The 20,505-nt window shown below is 42.9% G+C and overlaps 1 protein-coding gene across 1 annotated transcript; it reads right to left on the bottom strand.

The window, feature by feature from the left end:
- Positions 1–1,367: 1,367 nt before the first annotated feature.
- Positions 1,368–16,740, bottom strand: LOC142824006 (maestro heat-like repeat-containing protein family member 2B). The gene is made up of 11 exons (XM_089777794.1): positions 16,621–16,740; positions 16,127–16,206; positions 15,604–15,667; positions 15,295–15,390; positions 14,341–14,445; positions 9,513–9,636; positions 8,014–8,123; positions 5,773–5,925; positions 4,391–4,545; positions 2,690–2,852; positions 1,368–2,246 (listed from the first exon to the last, which is right to left on the bottom strand). Exons 1-11 carry the CDS (start codon positions 16,738–16,740, stop codon positions 2,046–2,048), a joined length of 1,371 nt encoding a protein of 456 aa, XP_089633920.1. The 3' UTR covers positions 1,368–2,045.
- Between the last annotated feature and the right edge of the window lie 3,765 nt (positions 16,741–20,505).

Raw genomic sequence — 20,505 nt, 5'->3', positions numbered from 1 at the left:
TCATCAGGGTGATGTGTCTGGGACTGTACTGACAGAGCTGTAAGTGGGGCGTTTGAAGTGGGGTATGGAGAAAGTTTGGGTAGGTGAATGGGACCCTTAAATTGTTGGACTAGTGAGCCTGAGGGGCAAAGGACATTGCTCAATCCATTTGAGCTGGGATGGTTACTCGTGGGTTGGTTATGAACTCTGGCTGTGGTATTTTCCCAAGCTAATGCCATGTGACCTCTCTCTCTCTCTTTCATTAAAAGTTTCTTTTCTACACTCAGACTCTGTGCTTGCAAGTGGGGAAGCATTGCCTCTCAGAGGCGTCCAGAGGTGTGTGAATTTCCCAAGCTACTGAGTGGGGGCTCAAGACTGTTGTGTGTGAGATGGATGAAAAGGGAGTGTGTTTGTGTGTGTGTGTGTGGGGGGGGGTTATTTGTTGTGTGCTGAGCTTGTGTTTCTCTGTTTGGTTTTGTTTGTTTGTTTCTTTCTTTCTTTCTTTCTTTCTTTCTTTCTTTCTTTCTTTCTTTCTTTCTTTCTTTGTTTGTTTGTTTGTTTGTTTGTTTGTTTGTTTGAAGGAGCTTCTAAAAGGTTTGAAATCTAGAAGCCTATGTTAATTGGCTGAGCCTCAGTCGGGGGAGGGGCTACCAGAGCTATATAAGCCTGTGAGTCCGCGAACAGGGAGCTTGGAGAGGGACTTTGGAGTGGGAGTTTAGAGGGCACTAGTGACTTCTGATCTTCTTTAAACCTAACTTTTATAATAATCTATATTCCAGAGATTTAATAAGCCCAGTTTTTACTTAAATTTATTCATAAAAAAATGGAGACAGAAGCCCAGCAGCAGAGTGGAGGCTATCCTGTTTATTACGTCGAGTGTAACATGTATGATTACCTGCCCTGTGGGCGAATGGCGTATGTGTGCACCTGTTGCAAGGAGCTCCTGGCCCTCAGAGACCGAGTTCGGGCTTTGGAGGCCAGGGTGGCTGAACTGGAGGAGCTAACAGAGGTAGAGAGCTATGTTGATGAGACTTTCCAGGACACTGTAGTACTGTCCCACCTCCAGTCTGAGAGTCCCAGTGCTCTTAAGGAGGATGAAAGTCTCAAGGGAACAGAGAATTTAATGGGAGCAGAGGGAAACCATCCCGTAGTTGGGACCCTCCTTCCCGAGGATGTTGCGGTATCCTCTCGCACCAACGATACCTCTGAGGGGGAGGGAATGCCAGATGTTAGGAAGAGGCAGGTGTTAGTAGTGAGTGATTCGATCGTTAGAAACATAGATAGTTGGGTTTGTGATGACCGGGAGAACTGTATGGTCACTTGACTGCCTGGTGCAAAGGTTGCGGATCTCTCGAGGTATCTAGATAGACTTATGTCTAGTGCTGGGGAGGAGCCGGTGGTTGTGGTACATGTAGGTATCAATGACATAGGGAAGGGTAGGAGAGATGTCCTGGAGGCCAAATTTAGGTTGCTAGGAAAGAGACTGAAATCCAGGACCTCTATGGTGGCATTCTTGGAAATGCTTCCAGTTCCACGCGCAGGACCAGGTAGGCAGGCAAAGCTTCAGAGTCTCAATGCGTGGATGAGACGATGGTGTAGGGAAGAGGGGTTTGGATTTATCAGGAACTGGGGACACTTTTGGGAGAGGGGGAGCCTATACAGGAAGGATGGGCTCCACCTAAACCAGGGTGGAACCAGACTACTGGCACTAAACATTAAAAGGCCGTAGAGCAGTTTTTAAACTAAGAGATGGGGGAACGCTGATTGGTGCGGAGATGCACGTACATCGCAGGGAGACTTCTCTTAGAGGAGAATCCATTGATAGAGATTCTCTAAGCTGTAGTCAGAAAGAGAGGACAAAGAGACTGAGGCCTGAGGAGGCCTAGATAGTAGTGTTTGTGTTGCCAGAGGTTGGTGGTTTCAGGGAACTGACCTATAGCAAGCACAAACAAGACTTTCTCATATTAAAAGCAGGTGATGGTAAGGTGCCTCATAACCCTGAGAACTCCTGGGGAGTGTCACACAAATGGACTGAGATTCTCTTTGTTTTGCTCCCTTTCTTCTAATTACCTGCAAGGGTTGCCCTCACATAGTTGTTGTCCTTTTCTGAATAACCTCCTTCGGCTGCTCATCCTGGGCAAAGGCATCTTTTGTCCTAGGGTTTGGCTGATCTGCTGCAGGAGAACAGTAAACAACTCCGGGAACAGCTCCTGCACAGTTTTGCTCAGCTGCAATGCTGACACCACTTCAAAGATGGCACATGTTGCCTGAAAGGAGAGCATGGTAAAAGAAGAGGTCTCTTCCTAACACTATCACACTCTCTCCCCTTCTGATACCTGCTGGACTAAATTCTCACTCCTGTCACTAACTTGATGAATGACCGAGAGCAATTCACTCCATGTGTGCCTTAGCGTCCCATAGCTGTAAAAATGTGTACGACCTATCAAAGCATGTTGTGAGTTGTACAAAACATCTGCAAAGCACTGTAAGAAATCTGATTCAAAGACTTTCTAATTGCCAGATAGTATTAAGTGAATCAGCCACATGCTCTAAATCTGCCATCTGTTGTTCCACAGAAAGCACAGCTGGAATCCAGGAAACAGTACTTCAGAAAAGAAGTGCCCATATGACAATATTATACCACTCATCTAGCTTTCCATCAGCATGTTTGTCACAAGGCAGAGAAATACATGTCTGTCGTCTAACTTACTATGAGAGGTTCAGCAGCTGCTAAATGCAGGTCTGTTTCTGTCTCTGAGGTCATCCTTCCTTCTTGACTTGTTGGAGTCTTTATTTTTTCTATTAGGACCTTCAGGACTTGAGGGGCGAGCAAGGGATCTGTCCCCAGAGATCTCCACAGCTCAGTGGTGTCACTGCAATTTAACATAAGTTATATGTGACCCCTGGAGACTTTTGTGGCTCTGACTATATGCATCATATTCAAGTAAAGAACAAATTTTCTCCTTGACTATGATCAGGGCTCACCAACCGCGCTGTCCGGCGATCTGTGCATGCACAGATCGTTCTGCGCATGCACAGGTCGCCCGAACCTGGCTCTTCCAGGTTACAATCTACACGCCATGGGTGAGTAGATTGTATTATTTGTCAAGCCCTCCCTATGATGAGCAAGTTCAGAGTGCTGTCCTCCTTATATGGTCCTCATGTTTTACATATTGAGTTTCTAGTTACAGAACTAAGTTAAGTTACATTTCAGGTTACATTTCTACAGTGCATGACTGTTTTGGGATCCTGGAGGTATCCCGAAATAGCTACCCCACATTTACACAAGCAGCCCGTTATTTTGAAATATTTTTCAAAATAATGGGCACACTATTTTGCCATCCCAAGAAACTTTGTTGCATGAGGGATAAGGGATGGCTTGAAATAGCACATTATTTCGACATTTGGTGCTGTGTAGAAGCGCCACATTTCAAAATAGGCTATGCAAAATATGATACGCAATTTGCGGAGTGCAAATTGTGCATCTTATTTCAAGTTTAGGGTGCTGTATAGACACAACCCTAGTCTTACTGCACCATAACCATTAATGCTAGACTTCAGAAGGAAAGGACACAGAGCTCTAATCACAGTTCCTGTTTTCCTACTTCTCAGTAGATATGGAATCATGAGCATATGATGCCCAAAGATCTGGGGCCTGGGAGACAAGTTGAAGAAAGAAAAATGATCTTCCTACTAACTGGATGTACAACTACGAGAACAAATATTTGTGGCTAGCCCATGACCTCTTCACAAATGGCATTCCCTGGCCTCTATTTGCCAGAATGGGCATGTTCTGTTCACTCCCTATGGGGCACCTGGCATTGGCCACTGTCTGAAGACAGGATCCTGGGCTAGATGGACATTTGGTCTGACCCACTACAGCCGTTCTTATGTTCTTAGATTCCAGCACTGATGACTGATAATTCAGCTAGGGATGTTTGAATGAAATGATAGATATGCTTACCGCCCTGTCTTGAAGTACCAAGAATGAAAACTCCATTCCAGCAGCCATGCCCTTGCTGATACCAAAAGCCTGGTGCCCTATCCTTGCTAATCAGCCAGGAATTTGGATTTGAAGCTTTCATGCTACCAGAAAATGAACAGTCACTGGCAATTTCCAGGGTGATGTTAGTTCAGGGGTCTGGAGAGGCAAAAATCCACTCCAGTGATGCCAGTAAAGGGAAGTCTTTAGGATGCCAAAGCAACTATTAATTAATGGAAACAGAATGACACTTAATTTCTCCCTGCACCCACCTTGACATGGTCTTGGACCTTTCTGCAGAAAGACCCAAGCTATTAACCTTTAGGAATTATCTCAAACTGTCTGTGGCTTAAATGAAGCCTTACATCTTCCAGTGAAGCCGTGGGATCCATGGTTACCAAAATGAACACTGTAAGGAGCAGTATATACCTGTCCATCGGCAGATGTTTGATGAGGAGGCTGAAGATCACTGCCTCTAGGTGATGGTGAGCAAGAATGGACACTGACTCCACCAGGAACTGCCTCAAGCTACCCTGCTCGATGGTAGGCATATGTATATATATTATACTCAGGATATCTGGCACCTGGACAGAATAAAACCAGAAAAAATGTCCTTTTTCCATTCTCTCCATTCATTCTGCAGAACCAAAACGTTTATTTAGTCGTTTAGCAATTTGCTGTTCTTGTAGAAAATCCTCCCTTCAAAAAACAAGTATTTAGACATGGCTGCATAGATTTAACCCACAAAAATTATACATATCACTGCCCATACCTGGCTGTAACACCGGGTTAAAACATGCTGAGGCCCTAAGCTATGTCAAGTTAAAGAGGCCTCACTGCATTTCCAAAACAACATGTATTATTCTAACAGAAATGACAATGAAAATAGAAATAATAAAGTTATCTATCTATCTATCTATCTATCTATCTATCTATCTATCTATCTATCTATCTATCTATCTATCTATCTATCTATCTGTACATAGGCAAAGAGGCAAGTAAAAACTAGCAATTTTGGGGTATTTTTAGAGACCCCTCATTATCTGAGGCCCTAAGATGTAGTTCACTTAGCTTGTCTCTTGGGGCCGGATATTCTCTTTTTGCATTTTACTCGGAGTCTAATTTTTCCAAGCCTTTCATGGCTGGAAACTGTGACAACAAGATAGACAAATAATCAAGCATCTTCCTTTTCACTTGGGGTACGGCTACACTAGCTTGTTAGTTCGAGCTAGGTAGGGTAATGAGGGCAAGCAGAGTTGCAAATGAAGCCCAGGATTTAAATATCCCGGGCTTCATTTGCATGTTCCCGGGTGCTGCCATTTTAAAATCCCCCTTAATCCGAACACAGTGCCTGCGGCTACACAAGGCATGGAGTAGGTAGTTCTAATTAAAGATCCTAATTCCATGAGGGGTAACGGTAGTTCGAATTAGGATCTTTAATTTGAACTACCTAGTCCATGCCGCATGTAGCCGCGGGCACGGAGTTCGGACTAAGGGGGATTTAAAAATGGTGGCGCCAGGGAACATGCAAAGGAAGCCCGGGATATTTAAATCTCGGGCTTCATTTGCAACTCCGCTTGCCCTCATTACCCTACCCAGCTCGAACTAACGAGCTAGTGCAGATGTATCGTTAGATTATCTCTGTCTTCTGCTGTTGATTCCCTCATTGCCTGACTCAGGATAGGAACACAGATGGAATTACCTTCCAATCCCAGGGGGAGAAACAGCAAGACTTGTATTCACTGCAAATGATGGCAAAGACCTGAAAGCCTGCAGGTTAGCCAGAAAAACCTCTCCAGCTTCTATTTTACCTCATCCAGCATGGCACTTCCACACTCCTTCAGGATGATTTTCATCCACAGACCGGCTGCTGTGGCACAGGAGGGGCTAGCAGACAGCATACCATCCAGTATGGCCTCAATAAAATCTGTGGCTTGGTCAGAGGGAAAGTACTTACTAACCACCTGTGGACAGATCAAAAACAGGAAAGATTGCAATGATAGTCGGCTCCAGTACTTTTAAGAAAGGAGGCCTAAGAGCTGTATAGGAAAATAATGTATTCATCAGCAAATTGCTAATTGGGCTCATATCTGGCAAGGCAGTTGCAATTAAAATTTTCTCTGTAATCTTTCTAGCTACCACATCTCTATTCTACACTAATAATATCAGGTTAGATCTTAGGTTATACAGTTAGCACAACATTGTATGGGACAAACAGGATGTAAATTTCCAGTTTATATTCTATGATGTACATGACATCTTTTCACAAAATATAAAAATATGCAAAGAGATGCATGCACACAAATATAGGTTCAGGTAAACACACAAGGTGACAAGACTGGTTTCTCAGCTTGATGTCCCGCTCACATATTTTCCCCCTGGATGGATGGATGGATGGATGGATGGATGTGCGCGCGCACATGCATGGGCATGTTCATGCAACTGTCTGGAATCTGTTTTTTACATGGCATTCATAGCATATACCTATGAAAAGCATGTTACTGATTACCCACGAATGCCTCACTCCCATAGCTCGCTCCAAGTGTGGAAAGACATCACAAAAGCATAAAACAATCATAGAATCATAGAATACTAGGACTGGAAGGGACCTTGAGAGGTCATCGAGTCCAATCCCCTGCCCTCATGGCAGGACCAAATACTGTCTAGACCATCCCTGATAGACATTTATCTAACCTACTCCTAAATATCTCCAGAGATGGAGATTCCACAACCTCCCTGGGCAATTTATTCCAGTGTTTGACTACCCTGACAATTAGGAACTTTTTCCTAATGTCCAATCTAAATCTCCCTTGCTGCAGTTTAAGCCCATTGCTTCTTGTTCTATCCCCATAGGCCAAGATGAACAAGTTTTCTCCCTCCTCCTTATGGCACCCTTTTAGATATCTGAAAACTGCTATCCCCCTCGATCTTCTCTTTTCTAAACTAAACAAACCTAATTCCTTCAGCCTTCCCTCATAGGTCATGTTCTCTAGACCTTTAATCATTCTCGTTGCTCTTCTCTGGACCCTCTCCAATTTCTCCACATCTTTCTTGAAATGCGGTGCTCAGAACTGAACACAATACTCCAATTGAGGCCTAACCAGCGCAGAGTAGAGCGGAAGAATGACTTCTCATGTCTTGCTCACAACACCCCTGTTAATGCATCCCAGAATCATGTTTGCTTTCTTTGCAATGGCATCACACTGCTGACTCATATTCAACTTGTGGTCCACTATAACCCCTAGATCTCTTTCTGCCGTACTCCTTCCCAGACAGTCGCTTCCCATTCTGTATGTATGAAACTGATTGTTCCTTCCTAAGTGGAGAACTTGGCATTTGTCTTAAACTTCATCCTATTTACCTCAGACCATTTCTCCAATTTGTCCAAGTCATTTTGAATTATGACCCTATCCTGCAGATTAGTCGCAACCCCTCCCAGCTTGGTATCGTCTGCAAACTTAATAAGCGTACTTTCTATACCAATATCTAAATCGTTGATGAAGATATTGAACAAAGCCAGTCCCAAAACAGACCCCTGTGGAACCCCACTTGTTATGCCTTTCCAGCAGGATTGTGAACCATTAATAACTACTCTCTGAGTATGGTTATCCAGCCAGTTATGCACCCACCTTATAGTAGCCCCATCTAAGTTGTATTTACCTAGTTTATTGATAAGAATATCATGCGAGACTGTATCAAATGCCTTACTAAAGTCTAGGTATACCACATCCACCACTTCTCCCTTATCCACAAGACTCGTTATCCTATCAAAGAAAACTATCAGATTGGTTTGACATGATTTGTTCTTTACAAATCCAGGCTGGCTGTTCCCTATCACCTTGCCACTTTCCAAGTGTTTACAGACGATTTCCTTAATTACTTGCTCCATTATCTTCCCAGGCACAGAAGTTAAACTAACTGGTCTGTAGTTTCCTGGGTTGTTCTTATTTCCCTTTTTATAGATGGGCACTATATTTGCCCTTTTCCAGTCCTCTGGACAAGGGAAAATGAATGGTGCACAACCATTAGGACAGTCACCTAGTGTCTGTTACCTTAGCCATTTTGCAAGAGGTTTGAAACAGAGCCTCAGGGTCTGGAGTTGTTAGTGCCTCACGGAGACATCTCAGCTCCTCGTCTGCTGATCCCAGGTTTGTGCACTGACCTAGGATAGAGAAAAGGAGAAAAAGTATGGCAACATTTAATAAAACTGAACCTCTGATCCATAGATAATCATACAGGAGGATCTATGGGGTATGTTATTACCAGCTGTGTGTGAAATTTTGGCCCCACTAAAGCCAATGACGAAATTCTTGTTGACTTTAATGGAGTCAGAATTTTACCGTCAGGCTATGTCTAGACTACATCCCTTTTTCGGAAAAGGGATGTAAATTAGATGTATCGCAATTCCTAATGAAGCGGGGATTTAAATCTCCCCCGCTTCATTAGCATAAAAATGGCTGCAGCTTTTTTCGGCACGGAGCTTTGCCGGAGAAAAGCGCCAGTCTAGATGCTGATCTTGCGGAAAATTAAGCCTTTTCCGAAAGATCCCTTATCCCTCCGAAAAAGGGATGTAGTCTAGACGTAGCCCCTATGTCTGAAAGTTAACAGTAATGGCATGTGATTCATTCTGATTCATACAGGGTTAAACAGGCACTGTATTCTGTGTGGAGCCTTTTTCTCTGTATATCTGGTTTCAGTAGCCACTCTGCTCTCAGTATTTAAATCTAATCTCATAGTCAAGCAGAACTCATGTAGATTGATCTGAGGTTCTGATTTGGAGGAGAATTCCTCCACTGAACTCTCATTGTAAAAGAGATGGGGCTGACCAAAAGCTTAGGTAGGAAACCCAGGCTCTTCGCTCACTTCTAAATCATGAACTGTCTCTTTAAAGGAAAGCTGTCCTGCTCTGTCATCTCCCTCTCCCCACCCTACTCTGCAGAGGGGGGGCATATGGGCATATGGCGGGGGAGAGAGTGTGTGTGAGACAATGTGTGTGTGTGTGTGTGTATGTGAGAGAGAGAGAGAGAGAGAGGGACATGCTGGCTGCCAGAGAAATCTTAGAAACAGTGCACTGCCTCTTTAGATAGGCACTTCGTTACTCACCTGGAGCAGCACTATTGTATGTGTCCCTCTCCCCAAACTCTGCTCTGCAGAGATGATGACAGGGGCAAAGGGGTCACCCTGACTTCTGCACACCTCCCTGCTCACCTCCCCTCCACACACCACTAGCAGCAGATAGGATGGAGCAAGTCGGAGAGGGGCAGCTGAACACATGCTGCTGGCATGCTTGCTAATCAGCTGAGCGCTCCAGACAGAAATTCTGGGGAGAAGGGCAGATCTGGCCTGTGTGCTATATTTTGCCCACCCTCTAATATTTGCAGATTATTTATTATTTGTGCAGTTCTCTTCCAGCAATGTACTTACAAGGCCCCAATTATTCTGTTATATAAGTGTCGCTAACAAGACAGAAAGAATTACAGATGGAAAAAAGGGTCATTACAACAATGAAAGAAAGTGAAGGGTTACTTACACCTGCTCATGGTCTCCTCACCTTGTATATTGAGAAGACAGTTGATACAGTCAACCACCAACTGACGCGATGTTGTTACTGAAGCACAGGTATATGGTGCTAATAGCCCAATCAGATATCCAAACTGATGAAAAGTTTCCTGAGGCTAATTTAAAAAGAATGAAGAATGAAAGTTCTCCGGCTATACTGGACATTATTTGCCTTCCTTATTGTGAACTCCATTACTGTACCTTGGTACGGCACATTGGAAAACATAATCCTTATTGTACATGCAAATTGATGGGGTCTAAATTAGCTGTAGCACTCAAGAAAAATCTCAGAGTCATTGTGGATAGTCCTCTAAAAACATCTGTTCAACACGCAGCTGCACTTAAAAATGCTAATGGTATGTTAGGAACCACTAGGAAAAGGGATGAATAATAATATGATAAATAATAAGAAATTAGCAGTAGGGATATATTACCGACCACCTGACCAGGACAGCGATACTGACATTGAAATGCTGAGGGAGATTAGAGAGGCTACCAAAATAAAGAACTCTATAATAATGGGGGATTTTAATTACCGCCATATTGACTGGATACATGTCACCTCAGGAAGAGAAGCAGAGATAAAATTTCTCAATGGCTTAAATGACTGCTTCTTGGAACCCACAAGGGGAGAGGCAATTCTCGATTTAGTCCTGAGTGGAGTGCAGGATCAGGTCCAGGATATAACCGTTACCGGACCGCTTGGGAATAGTGACCATAATATAATAACATTCAACATTCCTGTGGTGGGAAGAACACCTCAGCAGTCCAGCACCCTGGCATTTAATTTCAAAAAGGGGAATTACACAAAAATGAGGAGGTTAGTGAAACAGAAATTAAAAGGCACAGTGACTAGAGCAAAGTCCCTGAAAGCTGCATGGAAACTTTTTAAAGACACCATAACAGGGGCCCAACTTAAATGTATACCCCAAATTAAAAAACATAGCAAGAGACCTAAAAAAGAGTCACCGCGGCTTAACCACCATGTAAAAGAAGCAGTGAGGGACAAAAAGGTATCTTTTCAGAAGTGGAAGTCCAGTCCTAGTGAGATAAATAGAAAGGAACATAAACACTGTCAAATCAAGTGTAAAAATGTAATAAGAAAAGCAAAAAAAGATTTTGAGGAACAGCTAGCCAAAAACTCAAAAAGAAATAACAAAATGTTTTTTAAGTACATTAGAAGCAGGAAGCCTGCTAAAAAAACTGAGGGTCCCCTAGATGATTGAGCTATAAAAGAAGCAATCAAGGACGATAAAGCCATTGCGAAGAAACTAAATGATTTCTTTGCTTCAGTCTTCACGGCTGAGGACGTTGGGGAGATTCCTGAATCTGCACCGTCCTTTGTGGGTGATGAATCTGAGGAACTGTCCCGGATTGAAGTGTCTTTAGAGGAGGTTTTGGAACAAATAGAAAAACTTAATGTTAACAAATCTCCGGGACCAGATGGCATTCATCCAAGGGTTCTAAAAGAACTCAAATGGGAAATTGGTGAGCTATTATCTGTAGTTTGTAACCTATCCTTTAAATCGGCTTCCGTACCTAATGACTGGAAGGTAGCTAACGTGACACCAATATTTAAAAAGGGCTCTAGAGGCGATCCTGGAAATTACAGACCGGTAAGTCTAACTTCAGTACCGGGCAAATTAGTAGAAACAATAGTAAAGAATAAAATTGTGAAGCATGTAGAAGAGCATAATTTATTGGACAAAAGTCAACATGGTTTCTGTAAAAGGAAATCCTGTCTTACTAATCTGTTAGAGTTCTTTGAAGGGGTCAACAAACATGCAGACAAGGGGGATCCAGTAGATATAGTATACTTGGATTTTCAGAAAGCCTTTGACAAGGTCCCTCACCAAAGGCTCTTGTGTAAATTACATGGCCAAGGGATAAGAGGGAAGGTCCTTTCTTGGATTGCGAACTGGTTAAATGACAGGAAACAAAGGGTAGGAATAAATGGTAAATTTTCAGATTGGACAGGGGTAACTAGTGGTGTACCCCAAGGGTCAGTCCTGGGACCAATCCTTTTCAACTTATTTATAAATGATCTGGAGAAAGGGGTAAGCAGTGAGGTGGTAAAGTTTGCAGATGATACAAAACTGTTTAGGATAGTCAAGACAGAAGCAGACTGTGAGGGACTCCAAAAAGATCTCACCAAACTGAGTGATTGGGCAACAAAATGGCAAATGAAATTTAATGTGGATAAATGTAAAGTAATGCACATCGGGAAAAATAACCCCAACTATACATACAGTATGATGGGGGCTAATTTGGCTACGACAAATCAGGAAAGGGATCTTGGAGTTATTGTGGACAGTTCTCTGAAAACTTCCACGCAGTGTGCAGCAGCGGTCAAAAAGGAAAATAGAATGCTGGGAATTATTAAGAAAGGGATAGAAAATAAGACCCAGAATATCTTACTACCCCTGTATAAAACTATGGTACGCCCACATCTTGAATACTGTGTACAGATGTGGTCTCCTCACCTCAAAAAAGATATTTTGGCCTTGGAAAGGGTTCAGAAAAGGGCAACTAAAATGATTAGGGGTTTGGAACGGGTCCCATATGAGGAGAGGTTAAAGCGACTGGGACTTTTCAGTTTAGAAAAGAGGAGACTGAGGGGGGATATGATAGAGGTCTATAAAATCATGAGTGGTGTGGAGAGGGCCGATAAAGAAAAGTTATTTATTAGTTCCCTAAATAGAAGAACTAGAGGACACCAAATGAAATTAATGGGTAGCAGGTTTAAAACTAATAAAAGAAGTTCTTCTTCACACAGCGTGTAGTCAACCTGTGGAACTCCTTGCCAGATCAGGCTGTGAAGGCTAGGACTATAATAGAGTTTAAAGAGAAGCTAGATAATTTCATGGAGGCTAGGTGCATGAAAGGCTATTAGCCAAGGGATAAAATGGTGTCCTTGGCCTCTGTTTGTCAGAGGCTGGAGAGGGATGGCAGGAGACAAATCGCTTGATCACTGTCTTCGGTCCACCCTCTCTGGGGCACCTGGTGCTGGCCACTGTCGGTAGTCAGGATACTGGGCTAGATGGACCTTTGGTCTGACCCAGTACGGCCGTTTTTATGTTCTTATGTTCTTATGTTCTTATCATGCCACTGTTTCAAATCCATGGTACACCCACACCTTGAATACTGCAAGCAATTGTAGTCCTCCAACTTATATAAAGTTAGGTTATAATTGGAAAAAGTTCAGAGAAAAGCAACAAAAATGATATGGGATATGGGATAACTCGTACAAGGAGAAGTTAAAAGGACTGGGACCATTCATCTTAGAAAAGAGATGCTTACAGGGGGGTATGATAGAGCCATATAAGATGATCAGAGATGCATGATATGGGTGTCCCTATATCTCTGACTGCCTGGGGCTGGGACTGGACAACAGGGGAGAGATCACTCAACAATTGCCTTGTTCTGTTTGTTCCCTCTGATGCATATAACACCCACCACTGCCAGAAGACAGGATACATGAACCATTTGTCTGGGGGATCCAGAATGGCCATTCATGTTTTATGTTCTTATCTGATTAAATAGAAATAGAAATTCAACTTTAACAGCCTGAGAGTATAAGAAGGCATCTATGACACTGACACAGCCAACCTATGTGTGACCCACAATAACTTAACAAGCGGCACTGCAATTGTATCAAGACAAGTCACTTATATGTTATTTCAAAGGGTGTGTCTAGACTACTGAGTTTTGTCGACAAAACTATACCTGCGTCTACACTACCGCTGAGTTCTGTCGACATAACGTCGACAGAACTCAGCAGTTTTGTCGACGCTGGTAAACCTCATTTTACGAGGCATAACACCTTCTGTCGACAGATTTCTGTCGACAGAAGGTGTTATTGCATGTAGGGTTGTGTCTAGACTACAGGGTTTTGTTGACAAAGCAGATGGTATCACCCATTTACCAGTGTATGCATAGGAAATAGAAAATTAACTTCAAAACAAAGCACGACAGGAGATCTGCATGACCTATTCTTTCTCAGGGAGAGATCCTGCTTAGACAATTTCTGTGAGGAGGCTTGCCAACCGGCTAGAATAGCTATAAAAGACAAGTTATGGGACTGATCTTCTCTCTCCAGTCTGCTTAAACTTTGAACAGGGGACGTGTAAGCCATAGGACATAGATCTTCCAAATAATTATTTGGAATAGTCTGGGAAATGCATGGAAAAACTAACAGCCTTTGCATCTAAACTGGCTTTGGATGTTGACCGGTTAGCATGATTCCAGAGAGACTTTTACAAGCCAGCCGTTTATTCCACCATGGTTGTGATCCTGAACTATGAAAAGTGAAAGTCATTTTAACAAATATCTATCACTTAACCATTTGTAACTCTCTTCTTTTTCCTTTTAACAACAAATCTGATATTCGGTTATTAAGGATTGGCTGATATTTAGGGAAGACCTGTGATTCATATTAACCTAAGGATAAGTGTCTAGTCCTTTGTGATTGGTGATTATATTAGACTTAGTTGTCTAGATGGGAACCAAGATCTGGAATGCCTAAAGGGTACTATTGTTTGGTATTTTGTTAACCAGAGTAGAAGCTCTTTTCTTACTGGTTTGGTGAATCTAATTATAAAATCACTCGTCTGGGGAACTGCCTGCCCTGTTTCTTACAGTCTGGCCTGAGTGCTGTCACAGCACTCTTATGGAAACCTTTCTCTTATGGAAGCAGAGGGATCTTAGTCACTTTGAGGCCCCAGCTGCAGCCCTAGTAGAATTTCTCATGCATTCACGTTGAATGTCAGATTTGATTTAAGTGGGGAAGTCAGCTCAAGGAAGAGTAGAACTATACTCACTGTGCTATTAACTATCTCCTGATAGGCAGTTAGCAGCCAGACACTGGCCTGCAAGGCCCTTTCTCTCTCCCACTCCTTCTCTGAACTGAGCCAGGTCTCTAGTAGCTGTTGGCAAAGCAGGAGAATGGACAAAGTTAGTACCAGAAAATCCCTCCCAAACGTTTCTTTTAAATAGGTTTGATTGTCACTAAAATCCCTCTCCAAAGCATTTAACTTCCATATAGCAAAAGATTTATATGTCTCCAAAAAGAGACCCTTGTATATACAAGTCCCAGGGACCAGATTCACCTCTGGTGTACGTAACTCCATCAAAGCCAAAGGAGTTACATGAGAGATGAGTCTGGCTCTGTGTATGTGAGGGCTTCTGTAGACTGTCTGATGGCAGCTGTCTAGCACATTGCATGCAGTTTGGGGTCCGGTGCTGTGTTCTCTTTCCTGGACAGCTTCTCCCATGCTGAGTGGCAAATGACAGAGAGGAGCAGAGAAATCTCCCCAGCCCAGCTCCTTTTATAACTTTATTTTCATACCAACGTTGCACCTAAGTCCCCTCCCCTCAGCTCTTCAAACTATTCTGTTTATGTCTGAAGAGCAGGAAGTCTTTGGTGAATGAGTTTCCATACACAGAGCTTAACTCAATACTAATTCATTCCTTTTACAAGAGGTGACCAGTTCTCACTGGTCCTCTTGAATTTGGTTACTGCACTGATGATTTTCTTTCCTGTCCATGTAGTGTTAACTATACTGGAAAAACTAGATCTCAGTCCACCACTGGCATAAAATGGAACAGCTCCCATGGATTTCAATGGGACACATTCCCACTTACTTCAGGAAAAAATTGATGCTTTCTCCCTAAAATTCACCCGCTGCGGAAAATTCCTCCACAACAGAAGCTTGAGCATCATCCCTGCTATAACACAAGAAACAATTATCACCCTGGTCCTATGGGCTACTCACATGAAACATTTCCTGGAACCAGTCTGGGGTTGGTTCTTCCTCAAGCAGGATCTTCATTAGCTCACTAAGGGCTTCTAAGGAGCACTCATACATCAACTGAAACCAGAAGAGAAGGAGTGAGGTGGAGGTGAAGTTAGCCATGACTTTGCAGGGAGGCCATGTGAGGCTGCTATCACCCAGTGCTTGCTGGGCAGAGATCTCAGTGGAGTCTGCCAGAGGGGAATTGGTGTCATATACCTCTATGTGCAGAGTATCCTCTAGTTTCTTGCCTTCCTCTTTCATCTTCTCCAAGGGAGGAAGGGGAAATACACTTTTAAAACACAGATCAAGGATCTCACGGTTTTCCTCCAGGGTCAGAGATGGTTTGAGTTTGCTGTCAGAAGACAGAAAGAGAAGTCACGTGTTAGATTCAATACCATAGCCAAGTAAAAAATGGGTTAAATGAATAAAGATTATCCCAATCTAGAACCCCAAATGCAAACAGCCCTTCACTTTGCAGCTGTGCACCTCTTTGTACCTCTGTTAATTATTTGCTCATCTAGAAGTAAAGCTAAAACTTCAATTCCCTTTTTAGAGAAATCCACCAGCTTCCTTCCCCCTGCCAGCTAGCCAGACACCTCCATCCCCACCTGAACTCTTCTCCGTAGTATGGCATGCCCCACAACCTCCACTCTTGTGCCTTTCAAGCACAAATCTCCAAACAGACATGACGCATTCAAACCCTCAAAACAAAAACACCATGTGAGCATCAGCCTGCTCCCAACCCGACACTCATGAATTAACAAATGAGAAGACATCACAGTGCCAAGAAATATGGCATAGAATATCCTACCACAGTTGTCCAATCGCAAACATTGCCTCGTAACGAACTGGAGACACCAGGGAATCCAATGGTTCCTTTTTAATGAAGTCCTGAAATGCATGAACAGAGACATAAAAATAGGAAGTGGGTTTGAAAGGCAGAGAAGCCTCCCCCTCACCTTCTGAAACAGGGCTTTATGCCAGACCTGTAAGAAACAGACACTGTTTCAGTGGCTCTCTGCCTCAGAAATGGACCATAGAGACATCTGCTATACACAGGTCAGCAAGCTGTATCCTGGTAACTCATCAGACACTATCCATTCCTTCCAGTTACAGCCCACAATATGCCAGCATCCCGGCCAAGCACAGTGGACCCAGCATTCTGGGTGCCAGGCAGGTAAATCATGACACTGCAGTAGTATAGCTACAGCCAATGGAAAGAATAACATCTACCCGGACAATCAGTCTCATTACATAATAACAAAATCCCTTGTAGCTCAGGCTTCAAAGTTCCTAATCACTCACCATCATGTAATCAAGGAGCTCCAGTTTGTAAGAGAATTCAAATGCCTGGGAGTCTCCAGTCTTCAAAACTGCACAGCTAATCTCTGTTGCATTCTGGATGAGGGTTGATTTCAGGTCCATGTCCTACATTTCCAGGAAAAACAAGAGGATGTGGGTGAGAAACTGAGAGAATCAGATTCCAGAAGAGTAGAAATTAGATCTAGTCTCAGGAGAAGTGTCTGCAGACCCCAGAAGACAGAGAACCTCAGCTCTACACCCATCTCAGAAAAAGAAAAGGCCCAGGTTGATCAAGTAAACCCAGGTCCATTTACACAGAGTAGTCATGACTCCTGCTTGATGTGGGAGGGAAAACAAATTTTATGCAATTTAAACAAGAAACTTGTGCCTAGTAAATGCACAAGATACGAGGGCAGATTATTTAGAATTTAACTTGTTCGCAACATTGATCCCCAACACCTGAAAAACAAAATGTAAAACCGCTACTAGCAATTTCTATTGTGCCACATTATGCACATTCTACAAATATCCTGGTTAATGAACATGAAGTAGAGAGAAATCACTATTACTGACTCTTCCAAAAAAGTAGGAAATGTGCCCAGTCTGGGTGTGTTGCAGTGGACAATATCAGGGGCCATAGTTCTTAATATTTGTATTTGTGAACTACTGGAAAATGTCAACTTGGTTCATTTGTGATCAATTTTTTCTGACAATGAGAGTCTCAGTTAGGCTAAGTTTAGACTGCAAAGTCTGAAAAAGATACGCAAAGTATGAATCTTTCTCTGCTTTTCTTTCAAAAAAGGCTTTTTCGAAATTTGGAAAAACCTGCTCTTTCAAGCCATCCCTTCCTTCCTCATAAATCAAGGTTTACAGGGATGGTGAAAGAACGCATCCACTTTTCCAAAAAGTGGATGCGGTATTGCTTTTCTGGGATACCTCTGGGATCCCGGAAAAGTACTGCAGCCTAGACATAGCCTTAGACAGAGTAGAATGGAATGGCAAAGTGATGTGGAGAGATTAGAACTATGCACTGAGACCAGAATCAGGGCTGGCAAGTGGACAGCCATATATCTAAGGAGCAGAAATAATGAGCAGGCAGACAAATAGGAAGACAGATATGGGGAAAGGGAAGTAGATAGTCCAAGAAACAGTGATAGCAAATAAACTAAATACAAGCACTATTCCAAAAAGTCCCTTAACCCTCGTGGAACAAGGTTCACAGGGATGTTGGGATAGTGAGCCCGTTAGATTTCAAAATAACGGGCGCACTCAAAAGATGCGGAATAGCTATTTCAGGATACTTCTGATACCCTGAAATAGGTTCACAGTGTAAACATAGCCTTAGAGTGTTATACTGCACAGCCTGAGTGTGACTGCATCTGAAATACTATGTAACTGTGACCTAGAGAATTTCAGAAGAACACAGAAAAACTAGAGAAAATACAAACAACAGCAACAAATAAGATATTTGTTACAGCTCACACTCCATCCATGAAGGTTTTAGATTTGATGCACATGACAAACGGTTGTTCAAAGGAGATTTTTAGAAAAATAAGCCCTCTCTTAGTAAACTCAGGTCCAGTGGAGGCACTGATCTAACTTCAGAGTAATATCCCCAACACTTATGCAAAAACTCTTACTTGGCAACCGGTTCTATAATGGTGTAGGATGTTCTCTGTGATGTCTGCCTCCACCCGAGACAGAAGTTGCTCTTTTGGAGCATGCATAGCCACTTTGCTGTATGTCAGCATCAGCGTGCTGCGGGTCTTGGCTCTTTTCCCATGATGGTAGTCCTGGACAATTGGAAATGTCACAAGAGACAATTACTTCTGATTCATTTTGCCTTGACATTCTGATCTGTTGCTGACTGAGGAATTGCTTTTGGCAGCGATAATAGCTTGTACTTGAAAAATGTATTTAAGCCAAACCATAACTGCGTGAGGCACAGAGGTATTGGTGTCTCAAACATACTGATTGGATAATTCTGACACAGAGAGCCCAAAGTTTTGACCTTACCCCAGTGAAATAAATGGGAGATTTGTCATTGACACTGATAGGCACAGAATTAGGTGCTAAATGATATGCCTAGATCTGCACAGTGAATAAACAGCAAATCTGGCAATGGTGGCCAAGAGACCTAATATGCTGTTTTATCCTCTGGATAAATGGTTCTCAACCAAAGGTACGCAGAAGTTTTCGAGGGGGACAGATCAGATCATTTCGATATTTGCCTAGTTTTAGAGCAGGCTACCTAAAAAGCACTAGCAAAGTTACAAACTAAAATTTCATACACACAATGACCTATTTACACTGCTCTATATACTGCACATTGAAATGTAAGGAACATATTTATATTTAAATTAATTTATTTTAATTGGTATGGCATATAAAAATGGGAAATTAAGCAATTTTTCAGTAATAGTGTGTTGTGACACTTTTTTGTATTTTTATGCCTGATTTTCTAAGAAAGAAGGTTTAAAATGAGGTGAAACTTGGGGCACACTAGACAAATCAGATTTCTAAAATGGGTATATTAGTGCGGAAAGTTTTAGAACCGCTGCTCTAGAGCACAGGGTCCATAACAGTTGTCCAGAGAGCAGGTTGGTTAGTCACATGTTGCTTGCAACACCTCCTCCTTTACAGCTACTAACCTGGATTTAAAAAACAGCTACAAATACATTCAACACTTTTCCATATAATTAACTGGTATAGTTCCTACACACTGTGCATAGGAGAGGCATTCAAGCCATGAAACATCACATGCTAAAAATCAGTTGAGAGAGCCACGGATCCAGACTGTGCTCCTCTCTGCTTAAATGTAAGCATCACACAGAGCACATCCATTGGGGGACAGGGTTAGCTGACCAATGAGACTCTACCGGGGGCAGGAGATACTGTCTCTAGTTTAGAGGGAGAGGAAGTTTGAGAGAACCCCCTGGCTCCTTTACCTTCAGGCAACCAATAAACCCAGAAATCGTAAGTTTGTTCATTGCTGCCCCAAACTCCTGAAGTGTGTTCAAGATGAGGTCCAAGTGGCTCTCGGCAGAGAATGAAAGGATGGAAATGACTCCCTGTTACTCAAGAAAAATATTGGTTAGTGAATCTGACCAGGTGCCCAATAGACCCCCACAAGTCAATTCCTTTCACCCAAAGTAGTGTAAAGTGCCAATTAGGCCTGAGACCCATGGGAGGGGGAGCAAAGGGTGAGTGAAATAGCAACAAAGAGGACATGAAGCAAAATGGCATCTGTCCCGGGAAAACTGAGAGCTGAGTTGCCCAGGGGACATTCAGAGGGTACATGATAAGGTAGGGAGAGGGGCAGGGTCCTTACCAGTCTATCAGGGACTTCCATGTAATCTGTTTTCTTCAGAAACTTCTGAATCTGTGATTTAATATGGACCGGGTCCTGACAAACTGCCAAGCAAATTCCTAGTGCCTTATACAGGAAACACTGAAAGAAAGAGGCCAGCATTGAGATATCAAGAATACCACATGCTTGTCAGTATAGAACCAACCCAGCAACACACACTGACACAGGAAAAAACAACCGAGCCAAGACCAAGCATCCCTGCTGCAGGCACATCCCATCATCTTCCGCCACCCATTTAGGGAACAATTCAGTACCAATAGCTGCTCCAAGCAAATGCCAGCAGGGGAAGAGCAGGGAACAAGCAAACACAAATTTTATACACAAAAAAACCAATGAAGCAGAGAGAAGTCTCATGCAGCCCTCCAACAAGAATTCCAAGAGCAATTAACTAGAAACTAAACCTTAACAGAGAACAAACCTTCTCTTTGGAGGGGCTGGCATAGCCGGCCATCTGCTGGCTCAACTCAGAGCTTAGCTGGCTGCTCCAGGCATTGTCATTTATCTGCTCCAGAGATGTT

The sequence above is a fragment of the Pelodiscus sinensis genome, chromosome 1, assembly GCF_052426305.1.
Source record: "Pelodiscus sinensis isolate ZL-2025 chromosome 1, ASM5242630v1, whole genome shotgun sequence".
NCBI lineage: Eukaryota > Metazoa > Chordata > Testudines > Trionychidae > Pelodiscus > Pelodiscus sinensis.
Note: the sequence above shows the minus strand (reverse complement) of the source record. Positions and strands in the feature narration are given on the sequence as shown.

What these genes read in the sequence shown, in the direction of transcription:
- LOC142824006 (XM_089777794.1), bottom strand. Translation starts at nt 16,740, where the DNA reads ATGGACCTGAAATCAACCCTCATCCAGAATGCAACAGAGATTAGCTGT. An exon ending in CCTCTTGCAAAATGGCTAAG is followed by an intron (nt 5,926 to 8,013) that starts GTAACAGACACT and finishes ATCTGTCCACAG; the next exon opens with GTGGTTAGTAAGTACTTTCC. An exon ending in AAACATCTGCCGATGGACAG is followed by an intron (nt 2,853 to 4,390) that starts GTATATACTGCT and finishes GTTAAATTGCAG; the next exon opens with TGACACCACTGAGCTGTGGA.